The sequence below is a fragment of the Saccopteryx leptura genome, chromosome X (assembly GCF_036850995.1).
Source record: "Saccopteryx leptura isolate mSacLep1 chromosome X, mSacLep1_pri_phased_curated, whole genome shotgun sequence".
Taxonomy (NCBI): Eukaryota; Metazoa; Chordata; class Mammalia; order Chiroptera; family Emballonuridae; genus Saccopteryx; species Saccopteryx leptura.
In genome coordinates this window covers 14,170,873-14,190,969 of record NC_089516.1, presented here as the reverse complement: position 1 = coordinate 14,190,969, position 20,097 = coordinate 14,170,873, and the positions used below count along the sequence as shown (strand labels likewise).

The 20,097-nt window shown below is 33.8% G+C and overlaps 1 protein-coding gene across 4 annotated transcripts in view; it reads right to left on the bottom strand.

Moving 5' to 3' along the window:
• CNKSR2 (connector enhancer of kinase suppressor of Ras 2) overlaps positions 1 to 20,097 on the bottom strand; it is a 257,028-nt gene that overhangs the window by 90,563 nt on the left and 146,368 nt on the right. For all 4 annotated transcript variants that reach the window (XM_066357908.1, XM_066357911.1, XM_066357912.1 and 1 more), the window contains 2 exons: positions 14,902 to 15,035; positions 9,206 to 9,417 (listed from right to left, as the gene is read on the bottom strand). In XM_066357908.1, the coding sequence (XP_066214005.1) occupies positions 9,206 to 9,417; positions 14,902 to 15,035 (346 nt within the window). The remainder of the gene's footprint in view (positions 1 to 9,205; positions 9,418 to 14,901; positions 15,036 to 20,097) is intronic.

Sequence of the window (20,097 nt, the reverse complement as noted above, 5' to 3'; positions counted from 1 at the left end):
AATACGAAGTGAAATAAGTAAATCAGAAAAAAACAGGAACTGCATTATTCCATATGTAGGTGGGACATAAAAGTGAGACTAAGAGACATTGATAAGAGTGTGGTGGTTACGGGGGGGAGGGGGGAGAGGGAGAGAGAAAGGGGAGGGGGAGGGGCACAAAGAAAACTAGATAGAAGGTGACAGAGGACAATCTGACTTTGGGTGATGGGTATGCAACATAATTGAATGACAAGATAACCTGGACATGTTATCTTTGAATATATGTATCCTGATTTATTGATGTCGCCCCATTAAAAAAAAAAAAAAGAAACAGACTCACAGATAAAGAGTAGACTGACAGCTGTCAGAGGGAAGGGGGACTGAGGGACTGGGTGAAAAAGTGAGGGGATTAAGCACACAAGAAAAAGACCTCATAGATACAGAGACAGCATGGTGATTACCAGAGGGGAAGGAGAGAGGGGGGAGGTGTCAGATAGTATAGGGAGGAATAAGTGGTGACAGAAGACCTGACTTGGGGTGGTGAACACACAATACAATATACAAATGATGTATTATAGAATTGTACACCTGAAACCTATATAATTTTATTAATGAATGTCACCCCAATGAATTCAATACAAAAATAAGTTGGAGCGTTATTCCAGTGTGGAGGTTGTCGGTTTGATTCTTGGTCAGGGCACATACTGGAGCAACTTGATGTTTTTTTCTCTCTCTCTCAAAATAAATAAATAAACAAACAAACAAACAAATAAATGGAACTTTTAATATTTGATTCCATGGCTAATTATATTTTGAACCAAAATATCTTTTGTCAACATTCTACCAAGAGAACAAATCTGCAATATACATTGTGGTTTGGAAAGACAGCTTTTTCTTAGTTGAAATGCTGCCAGTATGCATAAAGATAATTCTACAATAGAGGTGTGTGGGAGGACTGGGAAGGATTCACATGATTTAAATACTGTCTAAGTAGCAAAAGATTTCTAGGTCCTCCTCTAAGTGGGCAATAAAATGAGCAATGTTAATGTACTTTGCCCCTTGCTGTGCTCAGCAATAGATGTGGACAAGAAAGAAGACATAGACACTTAAGTATTATTTGGTTGAAAACATACTGTTTTCAAGTTCAATAACTACAAATTAAAGCAATCTCTTTTTTTTAAAAAAATCTTAGTAAAGCAGTGTCTTTAAAATCTTAACATACTGAAGACAGTAACCCTTTCTCATGGAAAGTAAGAAAGAAAAGGATTTAAGACCATCAGCTGAAGACTGTCAATTGAAATAAACAAAGTGACATCTTATAATAACTTTATAATTCCTTTTACATATTTTTTCTCATTCAGATCATGCTAATCAGTGAAGCTAGCAAGAAAGGTAGAGATGAAAAACCTTAAGACACACCAAAGTTAATTTCTCAGGATTTCACTGATAATCAGTATTGGAGTCAGCCCATGTTTTCCTATCCCAGTGCTCTTTGTACTACATTACTTTCACTCAGTGATGACTTGAAGACCATAGCATTTACAGAAAAATCCAATTAATTTTTATTCAAAAAAATTTGATGCATGTATGATTACTATTTTTTCTTAAGTGTCCTCCTAGTCAGTTTGCAACTTGTGTAAAAAAATTTCTTGAAAGTTAGCTGAAGACTAATGAAGTATTAGAACATAAACTGTGAAGGTAACTATTTGTTGTCCATCCCTTCATAAAGATGGAACAAATTGGTTTGACATGCATGTTACTTCTAAAACAATGCTAGGTTGTCATTTCCATACATTTAAATGGCTGTATATTGTTTTAATTAGTTGCTCTAATGTCTTCAGTCATTAAGGTAATCAGTGTGCAATTTTCAGTCATCTCTTCTTTTATAAGATTGGATATAACACTTGACACTCCCTATCCTCCTCAGGGATTTATTTCTTCTGTGATTGCTAGCACATTGTCCCAGTGATACCAGTGATTCTACAGGAACCTGGAGTACAGAACACTATGCAGGAATCCTTCAGTTAGGATGAATTACTTGAGTTGGGATTTTTATCACGAATAATATTTACTCTAGAAAATGGCTTTTCTGCAAGATAAAAATGAAGATGACATTCAACAAGCCGTCTGTTGGGGCAGGCTTCAATTTAAGATAAACCTTCTGGTTTTCCAAATGCTTATTTGTAAGTCAGTTGTTTGGAACTTGAAATACAAAGAAAATTTATCACTGGTATATGGGTCTTTAAAAGGAGCTGCCAGAGTCTCAGCATTTTCCAAAATATATTCCATCAAACATTAGTTCTGTTGAAAGGTTAATAAATATTTTGTGAGCAAAACCAAAAAAAGATTCAATGTACAAATACGTTTGGGAAACAATAAACTAACCTGAATTCAACAAGACTTGAAAACCCTTTAGTATGCTAATGTTACTTGTTAATCTCCAAGAGGGGAATAAAATACGCACAGTTTCTCAATCTGATTTAACCACAAAATCTCTTCCTTTCATAAAGATTCTTTCAGAACTAGTAATATGAAGAACATATTTAGGAAAATGCTGGATTATTTAAACCACATTGTGATTTGAGAGCTAACACTAACCACTCCATTTAAATTTTACCTAGCTCCCATTTATTACATTTTTTTTTCCATAGGGAAAAATGCATTCTGATTTCAACTAGGGACCATGGGCCCCCTCATGTTCCAGGGTTTGTCATAATTAGGTTTTCTATTGTAGAGCTGGGTAGCTCATCCCAGATACACACAAACTTATACTACTTCTGCCCTTAGAATATGGTTAATGTGAATAAATGTTGGTCTATCTTTCCAGGGCAGTAACTTCCTAAATTCTTCAAATAAAAACAAAAGGGCAATTGGTCCTGTGTAATACAATGGCTCTTTGATTTCCTAGTCATATTTATCTGCTTCTATATTCAATTTGCCTGAAGTTTATTCTTCTTAAATTAGCTAGGGTTTCTCAACAGTAGCACTTGCCATTTTGGATGGGATCTTTTTTGTTCGTTTTTGTGTTTGCTTTTTTTTTTTTTCCGAAGCTGGAAACAGGGAGAGACAGTCAGACAGACTCCCGCATGCACCCGACCGGGATCCACCCGGCACGCCCACCATGGGGCGACGCTCTGCCCACCAGGGGGCGATGCTCTGCCCATCCTGGGCATCGCCATGTTGCGACCAGAGCCACTCTAGCGCCTGAGGCAGAGGCCACAGAGCCAACCCCAGCGCTCGGGCCATCCCCGCTCCAATGGAGCCTTGGCTGTGGGAGGGGAAGAGAGAGACAGAGAGGAAGGCGCGGCGGAGGGGTGGAGAAGCAAATGGGCGCTTCTCCTGTGTGCCCTGGTGTGTTTGTTTTTAATTGAGCATTGTAGGATATATAAATGACATCCTGAACCTCTCCCCTAGATGCCCGTAGCACCCCACCCTCAGTTATGACAACTATAAATGCCCTTTGAAATTGCCAAATGTGTTCTGAGGGGGGCAATCCTGACCCCAGTTGGAAATCACTGAGTAAGACTATTTCCACTTTTGACTTTCCCATCTTTTTTCTAAGTACCGATTTGGTTTGTTAATCTTTCCATTTTTTCTACATATTAATACTCTGAAACTTTATGAAAGCTTCTTTTTTTTTCTAATCTTACTGTTTACCCATTATCTAGTATCTTCCATTTCTTTCAGGGTGAGCTCTTCTTGCCAGGTTTCACTTCTTTAAAAGAATCCAACTATTTTACTTATAAGTTATTCTCTCTCCATCTATCTTTTAGCAATTAATCTTAAACCTCAACAACATGTAGGGTCTGAATTCTTTTCAGAATTCTGATGCTACAAGGTTATAACAAGGCTCTTCTGGCCAGCATGAGCTATAAATTTCCATAATTGAACTTAAATAAAAAAACAACAAGTTTCAGGGCAGTTTCTAGTGTTATTAGCTATTTGGATGCTCTTTCTATTTTTAAAAACCAAACCAAAGAAAAGGAAAAACTCTATTAATGTTTCTTTTAAATGATATAATTTGAATGGCTAGTTATTGAGTAGGTAGAGGGGCCAAATTGAGGAAGAACTTGCAGCTCTTTTTCCGTTTATTAAGCCCCTCCATAGGAAATAAAAAAGTGTTAATTTAATTCATCAGCATTTGCTAATCTTAGGGACATTTCCTTTACATTTAAGCAGTAATTTTTTATGCCATTTAGGCAGCATTTCTTGAGCACTTTCTATAAGGCAAGAACAGTGCTAAGTATTTGACATACATTATATCTCATTTAATTCTTATAAAAATGTTATCCCATTTTACAGATAAAGAAACAAAAACAGAATGAGGTTAAGGCTTAAGTTCAAGGTCAACCAGTTATTAAAGGCCAACCTGTGACACCAAATTCAAGTCTATATGACCTCAAAACTCATGCTCTGCTATTTCTATCAGTAAAATTACACAAATTAAGAGTCTTCCCTAGGTGATTACTCTAATTTTTACATTAGGAACAGACTATTTTCTATTTCTATGCCAAAATATTGCTGAACTACTTTTCCATCAAATATATGGTCCCTTATCATCAGCTTCACATTCAAAATTATTTTATTACTCTGACCAATATGCAGTCTTTATTAAAAATATTAGATAAATCCAAAGGAATACAATTTCTGTAAGTAGAGTATATATCTCATATTTCTGCATTTTTGATTCGCTAATTTATATTTTTATGGTTCAGTCTTTATTAAATATATTAGATAAATCCAAAGGAATAGAATTTCTTTAAGTAGAGTATATATCTCATATTTCTGCATTTTTGATTCACTAATTTATATTTTTATGGTTCATTCTGCTTTCAAAGTGATATATTTTATATGAACACAGAAATTTTTTTGTGGTTAGAATCCTATTTTCTTTTCTCTCCAGCATAACAGATAAATGACAGCTGAACTTTTACCTGATAAACAGGGTAATTTATATTCAAAATTCATAGGAAAGAAAGCAGGCTTGTATTTAAAAATCAATAAGTGTGAATGTATTATATATACTTAATACTTTAAGAAATGTTTGAAATAATGCTATTAATTATAATTTAACAGCCAAAAAGATAGAATAAAGTCATAAGACTAAGAGAAAGGAGGTGTTGAAGTATGATAATAGAACCTGCAACCTACAGACATTATTCTCACTTCACATTCATAAAACTCAATTTACACTGTCATTGTCCATAAACCCTCCATATGCTGTAAGTCATTTGCTATTCATGTGGAAAGAAGATACATAGTACTTGGTTTTTGAGTAGAAAATGTTCAGGTATGATATTACAGAAATTAATTTTTCTCAATACACAATATGCACAGATAATATTATGAGGAGTATTTTGAAAACACTGGTTTTGTGTGTATTCAAGTGCTTTTTGTGAGGTCTTGGATTTTCAATAAAACAGAAGAGGTCTGAATTCCTTCAAACCAATACTATTCTGTGATATTATTTCTAAAAATATGTTTTCCTTGTATTCTTACAAAACATGACTACTCTTGGCCACAAAGGGACTCTGCCAACTATGTCTATGTATAGCAGGTTCCTGTGCATAGAAATGTGCTTTGATTGTGTACAGCAAGCAAAGGAGTACCTTCCCAGAGAACAGGGAAAGCTGGTGTGAAATATTACCATATTGAGAAGTTGCCAAACAAGAGATCTCATGAAATTTGAACCTTTGCCTTTGAAACATAAGCAGATGAGATCAAATACTATAGTTAAAGTGATTTAATGCTATCATTTCCCTTTTTTATTGTCACATTCAAGTTTCTTTTTGTGTGTGACAGAAACAGAGAGAGAGACAAGGAGAGGGACAGACAGGGACAGAAAAACAGGAAGGGAGAGAGAGGAGAAGCATCCATTCTTCACTGTGGCACCTTAGCTGTTCATTGATCACTTTCTCATCTATGCCTTGATGGGGGGGAGAGGCTACAGTAGAGTGAGTGACCCTTTGCTCAAGTCAGTGATCTTGGGCTCAATCCAGTTATCTTGGACTTCAAGCCAACAACCTTTGGGCTCAAGCCAGTGACCATAGAGTCATGTCTATGATCCCATGCTCAAGCCAGTGGCTCCATGCTCAAGCTGGTGAGTCCTAGCTCAAGCCAGCTGAGCCTGCGTTCAAACTGGAGACCTCAGGGCTTCAAATCTGGGTCCTCTGCATCCCAGTCTGACACTCCATCCACTGCGCCACTGCCTGGTCAGGCTAGACTCATAATCTTAACTATAAACCTCTTTGAGTAATATGGAAAGTTACCATATTTCCCCATGTATAAGACGCTCTCATGTATAAGATGCACCTTAATTTGGGGGCCAGAAATTTGAAAAAAAATGTATTACATAGTTATTGAACTCAAGTTTTAGTCATTATAAAATTCATAGAACTCCTCATCACTGTCAAAACTCCCATCCATTAGCTTGTCTTCATCTGTATCTGATAACGAATCACTGTCTTCAACAATGAGCACAAAACAAGTGCAAAAAAGCAGGAAATGCAACTAAAATCTACAACCACTGTATAAAACACACCCAGTTTTTAGATCCCAAAATTTTTGAAAAAAGGTGTGTCTTATACATGGGGAAATACGGTAAATAGGAGAATACTGATGACTAAGTTCACATACTTCGTGATAAGAGTATTTATGACCAAGATCTAAGTTGAACACTGTAGAAAGAACTAAAGTATTTATATATATACTGCATTTTTAGGTATCACACAAGTGCTGACACATTAAAGTACTGTCATTTCCAAAAAGTATCAATTGTGAACCATTTTGTACTTTAGGTTTTTTTTGCAATATATTTCAGCAGGATTATGTATTTTCATTTTTATTATTTTTGAATCCAAGAGAAAATTGTTACACTTGGGGTCCATGTAATGGGACTGCTTTATAGGTTAAAAAGTCATCATCAATTACTGCTTATGAAGGTTTGAAGTAATTTCTATTGGGGGCTTTAGGGTCCAGGTTGAGACATTTGTATGAACCCTTAGATAGCAGACCTAGGTTTGAGAGGGTGCCAGGTATCTGGTGGGAATAATTGCCATTTAGAAACCCTGGATGATGACTATTCGTCATTTAAAACTCAGCATAAATGTCACTGCTATTTATGAGATTTCCCAGCTTTGGCTCTTGGGCTACTGCAGAACCTTGTTCGCACATTCCTACTCACCTAAAGTGACTGCAATGTATCTCTATTTTTTTCTTCTCTCTGGGTTATGATAGCCTTCCAGGGAAGACTTATGTTTTATTCACTTTTGCATCCCCAGTGCCTGCCTGGCTGACTTTATGTGCACAACAAATATTAGCTGAATAAATTAACAAATGAGCTAATCTGGGGGAAAATTATGGCTACTAATTCATGTATGTGACAGGTAAGTTCTATTACTTAAGATCTGATTTTTTAAAAGGCAAATACATTAAACTGCTAGTTATCCAAATGACCTTCAGGCTGTGCCAGGGAATCTCCACTGACATATCTATAAGTATCTTAACTAAAGGACCAGATTATATTTCATGTACAAAAGGTAAAAAACAAACAAAAAACCTTTCAGGATCAAAAGTAAAAGAACTGTTCTTTTGTTCAATTCCTTATCCCTCTTTCATAATATATATACACACATACACACTTCTTTTCTCCTAACTTGTTTACAAAAATATATGAAATGTCTTTACGATATCTTTATTTTTTAAAATTTAAGTAGTATTCTATTTTATTGGGAGAGATATGATTTGTTTAAACTGTGGCCTGAAGGGACTAATATATATTTTAATAAAGCCATCAGTGTTTATTGCTGACTAAAATTTCCTCTTAAATTAAACATTCTTATCTTCTTCAACATAAGTAGAAAATAGCCAAAAAATTCTGGGACATAAAGAAAGGAGAGTTGATATATATATTGCTGACTATCTAATAATAGGTATTCAATAAGCACTTGGAGAATGAATGAATAAAAATAAAAAAAATCTTATGTGATGGGGCAGGGTTAGGGATGATGAAGATGGTAGGCTTCTGTACTGAAAAGAAGGGGGGGAAAAGCCAAGCTGCAAATATGTTCAAATTATGACAGTTCAAAACAGTCCCACCAGAGAAGTGTAATTGAGGAGCTCCACTAGAAAACATCATTGCTTATTCTTATGATAAAAAGCACTTGTTCACAGAATAACACAAAGGAAGATTAGCAAGGTTCCTATTCTTCAGAATCATTTTGAACACAACTTTTCATACATAATTATTACCAAAAAGCTGTAAGAGAATAAGGCATGTGCACTAAGGTAAGTAAAGACCAATCTATTAGGACCACAGGAGGAAGGCATTTGGTCATGGTGAACAAGTAAAGGGGACAGGTAGAAAGAGAATGTTAAAAACAACTTTCCTTCTGCTCAGTTCCCAATGATCAAGTCTGTACCAATCAGCAAGGATCCTGTTCTTCCCCAAGTGTACGTTCGTCACTAAAAATGATTGGTTTGAAAACTGGAACTGGAGTAGCATAGACTTCCAATTAAATCCATTCATTCTTGCAACAAGACGAGAGGCTTTATTCACTACTTTAACTTTAGGCAACTTGCTCTACCAATATTTCAGATACACTATATGAATTTAAGTGTTTGTGACTGAGTTCCTTTCTTGATCATGCATAGAAAAATAGGAGTCAAAGATAATAAAACCCTAGGGATATGATCATTCTAGGCCCATCTTTGCTTTAAATACAGTATGTCCTTCCTATTTAAAACCCACTTCTACTCAAGTTTTGCAGCTTCCTAAAAAAACACAAATATGGGGATGAGAATTTCCCCAGAAAAGTCCATTTAAAGATTTTTTTTTAATCCCTGAGGAACTAGGAGATAATTCTCAAAATAAATAATGCTAACAGCTTTCATTTTAGAAAATGGAAACAAAAACCTTGAGTTATTCCAACTTGACAACATGTGACACACAAAGATTAAAAGTACATGTAATGCAGAAAGGTTTCCATACATCATTAATGAGCTAAAAATACTACCCTACTGTTTTTGCTTACTTTTGGAAAATTAAGAATCATTTTTAATGGCATGCCTCACATTGTTGAGATTTCACTTAGAAGCACATGATAGATACACATCAATTACAAAATACAGAAATTATCAAGTGATTTTCATAAGTCAAAAGCCTATGGAAAAAAACCCTGAGATTCTCATTCCAAACATGTTCTTATGTCAACTTAAGAACTCTTACCATAAGTCGGGGTACTTTCTCGTCTTCCTTGACTGCTTGATCTCCCTTTTTCGTATTCATAGCAATACAAGACAGTATCTTCCTCGACAATATTAAATCTCTTTCGATATTCCTGATCCAGAAATGAATTTGGTGATTCAGATCCCTTATGCACTGGCTTGCCCACCATATGTCCTCTGAGGTCTTCACAAGGAAGGTTTCCTTTTTCATCCCTAAAAGGAAAAAAAAGGGTGAAGAAGGATATAGGAAAGTGTTAAGGTCATAGAATGGCTGAGAGGATCTAAAATGGTAATGATGTCCTTCCCATACAATATATCTTCTCATCTTTCCAAATTGAGGTTTATGGGGCAATTTTTAATGATTTTTATTTTGTAGGAAAAAAAATGTTGAGGCCCAGAGAGGTTAAATGAGTTGCCTAAGGTCACACAGCTAATAAACGATACAACTAGTCATGGGTCATGGATCTTTTAACTCCTGCTCTAGTCCATTTTCTATATCATATAAAGGAAATTACCTTAGCACAAAAATTGCTAGTGTTCCAGACAGTAGGTAAATGTCAACAATCTAACTCTTTTGCCACTTCACCTACCGGTAATTGATTCATGGTAATATTTGCACTGCTTAAAAACAAACTTGTGTTTAAGAATACCTCTATAAGAACTCTGTGGCCTTAAGAACCAAATTAGTTCTAAATAAACTGATACTGCAAGGTTCTCAAATAGCTTGTTATTCATTTAAAATAAACCTTAATGAAAATAATTACTCTCATTATTTAAACTCAGTTCTATCATTTAATAGTAAAAATATATATTGGACAGAACTCATGCCAAATGGATATACCAAAATTTCATTACATATCAGCAACATTTCTGTAGGAGAGAGAGTGTAAAAACTTGATAAAATACAGAGTTTAAGAATCATATTTCAGATGGTGGCAAGTTATTAACCAATGTCAACCCAATAAATTTAATAAAAAGATAGAGAGCAATGTCTGTGGCATGCTCTTTTCTTTTTGTAAGAAAGGTGAAGGAGAATATTAATGTAAATATAGAGTTTTGTTTATATTTTCAAGAAGAAATAATGCAAGGATAAGCCAATACTAATAAAAACTGATCCCTATGGGGGAGGAATGGAGAAATGTGTATGGGGCAGGGATGAAAACATTTGCTTTAATGTATCTTTTTATATTGTTTTGAATTTGGGGTCATGTAAATATTTTACATAATTAAAATTCAATCAAAAAAATGGTGGCAAATTGATTTTTTTTCTTTAATAGGATTCTAAACAGAAAGTTCTCTAATAATTTATGGGGTCCCTCAAATTTACTCACATATGGCATTACTCACACAGCCTAGGTGCTTGGGCCCACAGTGAGTGGTATTTTCGTAGAAATAATTCATTTAGGCCTGGTTATATTGAACCTTGTTTATTTTACGCTTCACTGACTAGCTATAGAATTTTTGTTAGAAAAGCCTATCTATTAGAATAGGACTATGGCCTGACCAGGCAGTGGCACAGTGAATAGAGCGTCAGACTGGGATGTGGAGGATCCAGGTTCAAGACCCCGAGGTTGCCAGCTTGAACATGGGCTCGTCTGGTTTGAGCAAAGCTCACCAGCTTGGACCCAAGGTCGCTGGCTCGAGCATGGGGTTACTCGGTCTGCTGTAGCCCCATGGTCAAGGCACATATGAGAAAGTAATCGATGAACAACTAAGGTGTCGCAAGGAAAAACTAATGATTGATGCTTCTCATCTCTTTCCGTTCCTGTCTGTCTGTCCCTATCTATCCTTCTCTCTGACTCTCTCTCTGTCTCTGTATATAAAAAAAAAAGAATTGAACTATGAATGTAAATGCAATGTTTCTTCCCTTGAGGATCATTAATTTTATTTCTTTTTAATTCTTGATTGTTTCCAGTTTTATGCTAAAGAGTGCCATGAATTCTATGAAAGCAGGTAAAATTGAATTTTATGTCGTGTCAAGATTTGAAATCTTAAATCAACAGAATGGAATTATAACAATACAGATAAAAAGAACAATTTTTAATCAACATCTTACATCTTATAAGATAGTGATGAGTTTATAAATCGAATGTCAATTCTAAAATAGGAATTTCAGTTCAGCAAAATACCATAGTTCTATACGATAGTATTATATAAATGAAGGGAACCATATTCCTAGTATTCCTAGTATTTGAAATATAAATAAATATGTAAGTAATAGTCTCAAGACTGACAGAATTGGAAAGTTTTCTTATGTATTTAACTCATCACAAGGTGAAATCACCACTTACATTGCCCTTTCCTCTTTTATTTTTTAAAATAAAGTATTGCTTATTACTAAATTGCAACTTTTCAGCTTAGTTCTTAGGCAATATAAATAACATAAATATAAAATCCTGGCAGAATTTTATTTTCAGCTAGCTAAAAGCTTTTCCTTCACAAATCACTTGATAATTTTGTTACTGTTATTCTTCTATCAAAAAGAAACTAACACTGCAATGAACTTGAAGCTAGCCCTAGCAAACTAATGGCACTGGAAGGTTATACCTATCTATAAATGGACAGACTTTTCTATCCGGCTTGTGAAACAACTGATAATGCAGCTTGAGATCAGAGGGTGAGTGGGCCCTAGTTGATTCATCATGCTTTATTTCTATGGGTAGGTCTTGTGGCAGAAAATTGGAAGGGCTGTTATTATCTACTCTGTAATGATATGAAAGAGGCGTCTTATACCAAAAAGGAAGATTTATTAAACAAGTCTATATGTAATTCACTCAAAGGAAGTTAAATTAAGAAAAGTACAAATCAAAAACAAACATTGCAATAAATAGATACATGAATTGTGTATATAAGTGTGTGTGCCTGTAGGTGTCTTCACACCATGAGCCCCTGAGTAAGTCACTGCATTTAATTCATTTTGCTGTAAAGATTTAAAAAACATTTCTCTTTTTCATTTTCTTTTAATATTTTTTATTTATTCATTTTAGAGAAGAGAGAAAGAGAAGGGTGGAGGAGCAGGAAGCATCAACTCCCATATGTGCCTTGACCAGGCAGACCCAGGGTTTCGAACCAGTGACCTCAGCATTCTAGGTCAACGCTTTATCCACTGCGCCACCACAGGTCAGGCTAAAAAAACTTTTTCCTCAATGTTATATATCTACACATATTTGTAAGAAACCTATAGTTTTGCTCTAAAAGGGACTTAATAGAACTGAAAATTTACAGTACTGCTGTAATGGACTTTATATTTAATGGGTCACTATATAATTCATAAGAGAAATTTGTGCTTAAACTTCACAGTTGTTCAAAGACTGATCAATTCTTGATCTTCATCTTGTAAGAAGAAATTTGGTTAAGTATAAAACTGACCTATAGACTATTATAATGAAACTTTATATAGTCACAAGACATAGTAAAAACTGACAAAATTTCACTCACTTCACATGAGTGTTTTGTCTTTTAGATAAAGGCACTTCTGCACCTCTTTTTTGGCATAAATGGGTTCAAAGAATCAACCACATGGAAAAAAATTCTACCTAACTTGATGACAAGGCTTACCATTTTTAAGTTTTCTGTTTTGTTTTGTTTTAAGACAAGAAAGTTTTTATTATTTATAATTCAAATTAACACCAAAATGCCTATCCCACACAAACAAAAATTGTAATGTAGAAAAAAATGCTCTGATTATTTAAATTAGGTGGACCACATTTATAATCAAAATGAGAAAATGGGGGGGGGAGGAGTACCATGCCTGTATCTATAAAAAGAATGGCAACTGCAAAAACTTTTATGACTATAACTTCAAGTCAAACCATAAAATGCAGATAATTTATACAAGGTAGTGGTACAAAGGAACTTTTATGCATGGGTTATTCTGACTATGCAATATAAAACGATTATGTGACTGTGTAACTAATAATTTAACTCAAAATATATTTAGAAAATTTTGTTAAATTACACACTAAGTTTTGAATCAATTAAAATGAGATAATACATTCTAATTATGAATTTTACTGAAAAGTATGGAGTTTTCAAACAACACTGACAAAACAAGTACCTCTATATTGGTACTTCAACTTCTTACATTTGCCAGTATTTTTCAATAGCATGTTCAAGTTTTTTTGTTAACTTCCATATATTTCTTTAATTATATTTACACCACATTCAGAAGAGAGAACGGAATCATTTTATTCTTTGTTTCCTGAAGTATATTTTACATATTTTATGTGTTTCTTTAAACAAGTTCCTTCCTAGCCAAGAAAAAGGGAAAGAACATTAACAAAACTGTAGAGATTTGATAAAAATCATCTTTTGATGTTTATTTGTACACTGAGCCCTCTGAATAAGGCCTCTTAATCATTTGTAGTAAAATAAAAATCTTTCCAATTACACTGAAAATGAAACAAAATGTCACTTCTTATTTGAAACACATATGCTTTTATTGCTACTCATGCAAGAGTATTCAAAAGTCTGACACTGTCTTAGTGGAATTAAAATGCAACTTGTGTTTGATTAGGATATTGAGTCAAGTTTTTTACATCTGATTGTAAATTTAACATAAGACTGTAAATTATATATCAGAAGTTATTTGTGAAATACCAGCTTAGTAAATTATAACTTTTCATAAACTTCTCCCCCACAACATTTAATTCTCAAGAATAAGAATTAAAATGTTTATAAAACTGACTACAGTGTTATTAAATGACAACACAGTAGTTGTGGACATGCTGTGTTTTCACGAAACATTTAGATTGTAATATGTCATTATCACCCTATCTAATAGAATGAAACATTAGGTGTACTAAAAAATAATAAAAATTAATAAAAACAAGGTATTTTAGTTCTTTTATATATCAAAGAAATTTAATATTAAGTATGGCTTGAAAACTGGACTTGCAAATTATTGTTTTTCAATGACTGCACAACTACTTTAAAAACTGAATAAAATTCTTTGTGACTGGTATTAATTATTCCCACTTAGTATTGATCCTTTTCCATAACTTTTGTATTTCAGAAAGCTGGATATCAGAATGCTTTTGGACAGAGTGCATTACATCACCAAGTTCTATTCTTCCATATCTGCGAGGAATTTCAAGTAGGAATTTGGAAATGAAATGGGAACAGAGCCTCCAGAAATCTAGAACATAGACTTTAAATGCAAGTCATTATCCTGCAAACTCTCTCTACTTTCTTATAGAAACATTAATGGGCTAAATCAAGTGGAAATTGTAGGTACAGAAATATCAGGGGAATAAACACTCTCATCATCATCTGAAACAATATCTCCCTCATTAAATATATTTAAGAAGTTATCAAAGTTACCTATAACTTTCTCTTCTAGAAAAAAATGTATGACATGCTACAAAGTAACTTGAGATTTCCAGGAGATTCTTCACGAAAGAGCCTCACTTAAGTCTTACTATAATCCTAACTGCTATTTAATAGTATTTTCCTTTTCTTTTCTATTATATGAGCCGTTTTTAAGATATTTAATGCACAGTGTTTAATAAATATTCATTAGTTATTAACCAAAGTGCATTCTCTATAAAGCAATGACTTCAAGAACGCACTCAGAAGTTTGAACTAAGGAACTCTTCAAGGTGTTTGTTACCTTGAGAATTTACTTTAGTTTACATGCATTTAGGATAGCCTTTGGCTAGAAGCTGTCTAGAACAACATGGCGATTCGTTTTTATACCTGGGAATATATGGTTCCGCAGGAGGTGGGGGAATGTAGAGCTCCTGGAGGGCAGAACTGTCACGTTTGGTGGGTGTACTGATGGTGCTGGAAGGCGTGGCAACACTGCTTGTGGGACTTCTAGGTATAAGAGGCTGGTTAAAATGAAAAAGAAAATACATACGCACACAAACAACACACAAAACAACAACGACAACAACGACACATAGTTATCATTTTAAAATGATCTATTTCTGCAAAGTTTTGCGCTTGGCTGAAATCAAGAAGCATGTTATATAATTTAGCACATGGGTATTCCTTCGAATCTCCAAAAACAGGTAAGTTATTACCTTCGAGGTTTCCACTTAGTTCCCAACTCACCTTATTCTATGGTATAACCACAAAAGAGCTATTTATATAGTACCATGTAGTGTTTCATAATGGGAAGATTTATATCACAGTCAGAAACTTATTTAAATTAAATGTGATTTGTTAGAACCCCACCTTCGAAAGAAAGATAATAAAGACCAACTTTCAAAAGAATTAGCTCATTCATATCCTGATTGATATACAAGAAAGATATTTCAGATCTTTCCCCTAAAAAGATACACCATACTCTTATGTTAGCTGAATGTCACAGATTCTCAAAAAAGGTTATGAAAATGGAGCATGAAAGGCCAATATGAGATAGCATTTTCTAGGAAAATCTCTTTTTTAAAAAACATAAACACAACTCTCTTCTCCAAGTCATTTTATGTTACATCTTCAAAAAAGTATGGCGATTAGTGTGACACAATCATTTCACCTTTTATAGGCACACACATTTATCATTGTTTAAAATAATCTTTAGTTGCACATCTGTAGATCTCATTTTAATTCCTGTATTTAAGTATAAAAATTTAAAAATTAAGATGGTATATATACTAAATTGAGCGATATATCAAGATGAATTAACTTAAGAGCACTCCCAAATCTAAGCTTTAGAGCAGGGGTCTCAAACTCACGGCCCGCGGGCCGCATGCGGCCCACTAAACAATTTTGTGTGGCCCGCAGACTAATCCACGAAGTTCAAAATATTTTGAATAAAATTAAGTAAGCCTAGGGGCCTACTTGTATTTTTCATTTCTCTAGCATCCTAGCTAGATATTAGCTTAGTTAACAGCAGTTGTGATGCGAACTACAGTTTCTGGTCGTTTTGTGACACTGAGTACACTGCATGTACGATTGTGCTTGTTGTACTGATTTTTTTTTGTTTTCAACTGCAGTGAGAAAAGTGTTGCGTAACAGTTGCCTTTTGTAGACCTAGTGCGGCCCGCCAAACGGCTGTGATCTTGCTCTGCGGCCCACATGCTGAGTTGAGTTTGAGACCCCTGCTTTAGAGCGTTTGAAAATGATCTTGTGATTTGAGAATTTATCCTGAAGAAAAACCAAAATTCACAAATTTTAACGTTTATCTTATAGGTCTTACTGATGAGCTCAGTATACAATAACATTAAAAATAAGCATTTTAATGAAAATGCAAACACAAAAATAATGATCACAAATGATCTGTATCTTCACATGACAAGATGTTGCCATTTTACCCAGTATGAAAACAATTTGAGCAATATCTATATAGACCCACAGTTGTATTACTTTAACATGTATTGCTGGATACTAGAAAATGGCATATTTCAACTATTTTATATTGCACCAATACTTTGTACAGTTAAAGATAATATGTTTTTAAAAAGCCAAGCATAAATACAATGTATAAGGTAGGTCAGTATGATAGGCTATATAGTTTATGACTCAGCGCACACTGTTAACCTTCCTTGATACACAGTTCCTCTTAATAGCTTGATATCACATGCCCCACCAAATGATGGTTAAACTTTAATCTATGTGAAATAGATTAAACAAATAAGGGAAAAGTAATTGATCATTTATTTTGGGACTCTATAATATTCCAAATCATATGATATAAAAAAGAAGCTTTATTTGTTGAGGAATTTTGAGATGTTATAAAAATACACAGTAAAGACTACGTTTAACCATGTTTATTTTGGAATAGTGTCCAGTGCAACTATGTGTACTTTAGAAACAAAAATCTTGGCAATGGGAAATCCTGAGGTTATTTAGGTAATAAGGAGTCACCTGTATAAATGAAATCTGAGGAAATAAAGAATTGTATTTCATGGATGTATTATATGCCTCTACAACAGATCTTTGAATAATGTTATTGATATTTAGATAAAATATTTAGACATTATATATGTAGAGTCATTGTGATGTGACTATGTTTATAACTGTTCCTCTCTGTCAGGATGTCTGGTATTAAATATGATGACATTAAATAAGTCAGACCAAAAGTTCATCATTATAGAAATATAAAGAAAACATTCATTACACAGTACATTACTTTCCAAAACTTGCCAGCAGATGTACTGTGAGAGGAAAATTTATACTCAGGAGGCTTTATAAGCACTCTAACATCTCTCTTATTTTATCATACCCTAATACTACAAGTGAATATAAAAATAAGGTCTAGAAAAAATAATATAACAAAATTTTATTCTCTTTTTTTCTCTTTTAGGGTCACTTTATATTTTGAAGACATTTTGCCTTTTATTTTATCATCTGTAGATAAGTTAGTACCTATCCTTACCTCCCCAGAGAAAGGGAGAAAGGAAGAACAAAGGAGAGGAGTCAATGGTTACAAGTATTCATATATTAAAATACTCCTGACATATAAGGTAAAGATCAATACAGTATTTTATTTTGCCTGGACTGTTACCAGGATTGTCTACATAGCATACTTATGCCTTGCCCCTTCTAGGAAATTTAAATATTAGTCTTGTCAACATCCTTCAAATTGCTGTTTTTTCTACATTTCTATTTTAGCAAAGAGTTGCTATTAATGTCATTGGTCAATAGGATTAGCTAAATTAACAAATATCTAGAAGAAAAAGACTAAAATATGTCTAAACAGATAACATGTTTGATTGTACCTGCTGGTTCAATTAATTGAACTGGTTGAAAAAAAGCAACTTGTTCTTTCAGAGAAAAATAAATTAGTCAATCCTGTTGTTTAATTAAACTTGCAAGTTATTTTATTAACTGGTAAATCATACAAAACATTTCAACTGTTTTGTTTATCATACATACATTATCCAATTAATCAGCATATCTTGTACCAGGTAAAATGCATGGTAAATATTAAATATATTCAGTATATTTTTATCTACTAATTGTACTATCTTATGAAGCTAATCCAAGCTAAAAAGTAAACACTATTCTTGAGAATCTCATTTTAAAAAGACATTGAGCAATGGGAAAACAAGTATGGGCAAGTTGAAGCTTCATGGAAAAACGGAAATAGCTATTTATGCCAATAAGAAGTCTGTGATAATCTGAAATTATAATTTCTAGCAATTTTTCTAATTTTGGACAAGAATGGAAAGAGTACAGCATTCAATAATGCAAAGAATAATAAAGGCAATTAAAAACATTAGAAAGATAGGCAAAACTTGACTGAATCAAGCACAGAATAAATAAATAAATTTAGCTATTAGCTAAAATTACCAGTGTAAAATCCTTACTTGTAACAAGTGACATTAAAATTACATCTCTCACCAATATTTAAGTGAGTGCAAATATTACTAGTGGCAAATGAACCTTCCCTCAAATTAAAAAAATAAAGATGTTCTTTTGGCACTCAATTCAAATTTTAATAGGCATATTCCCAGTAAGAACAGCAATGCAGAAGGATAGCTTTTCCTATCTTGGCAACATTTACTTTCAATCATTTGTTCATAAAGTAGTATAAGAAAAGCAGTTACCATTGTACCATAAAGAATTTTTAATTTACAAAAAAGAATAGAAATAAAGGGTAATTCTTTTTAATCTTGCCATTTTGACTCTTGCTCTTACATTGGTAAAATCGGTATGGGAAGAGATTTAAGATCTATCACCACTGTGGTTAAAATACAAAGGTTTTTAAGGCTTTATCTGTCACTGGAGTAAGCATGAAGCTTTAGTACAACTTAATCCACTCTGGTATGTAATCATGTATGTCTGATATGGATCCGATTTTGCATTCTATCCAAAGGGGTTTATCTCCTGGAAGGACGTTGTCATAACATTTAGTTAAATCGTCCCACTGATACAAAGCTCTCCTTCCAGAGGCTCCAGCAGGGTAGATGCACTTGCATGTATGTTGTTACTCTTCTAAAACAAATCTATGATGGATTTCTGTGGGGCACTGGAATGCATCTATTAAAATATTCAAATCCTAAATAAAATTATCATATGCATCTATTCAAATGTACATTTATAATGTTAGTCAATTAATGGTTAATTTACAACTGTCAAAAGGACTCAGATTACATACATTTTCACATTGTCAATGTGAACTATATAAATGCTTTCAAATTATATCTAACAATAAGATCTGACACAAATCTTCCTCTGAATCAGGAAGGATGCTTTAGTAATAATATCCTACTCATCCAGATTAAACATCATTGGACGATTGTGATTATTGTAAAATAAAATTTTTGTAAGGGATCACTGAAATCTCACTTAAATCCTCTGATGGCTCAGGTCTTTTCCCTGTGTTCCCAATTCTAACATCGCTAAAATAATTGAGCATATCTGCAAGAGATCACTGTACCTCTAAAACCCATAATGTCTTAAGGACTACAGGAAAGCAACTTCCATATTAAAGAAACTACATTTGACATTGAGGTTTTACTTGAAACACTTTACATTTTAACGACTCTTGGCAAGCACATCATAATTTAGTTGTCCCTCTGTCTAGTGAGTGACCCAGCTTTCATAGAGCTATAGAAAGTCTTGATGAAACCAATGACATAAAGACAGCCCCAAGATTGACAGTGCATTACATGTTATGTAGTTATCTCTAAAATTCATTAATGTAAAAATGACAAAGAGCTTGTTTTGCCTTCCAGGAGGAAAGCACTCCTTGAAATAGGGATGGTTACATCATGTATAACCCTCGGCCATTTATTTTACTCATTCTTAGGAATAATCACAGACTCAAATGCATCACAATACCCCATTATTCTAGCACAGAACATTCACACAAGTCCTTACTCAGTTCAAACACATTTTTATTGCAATTCTCAACACAAGTACCAGGATATTGTTTTATGTTAGCCATTCCCTTCTTAATCATCTAAACAAATGCTTCAGAGAAAATGTATTCTGGATCTT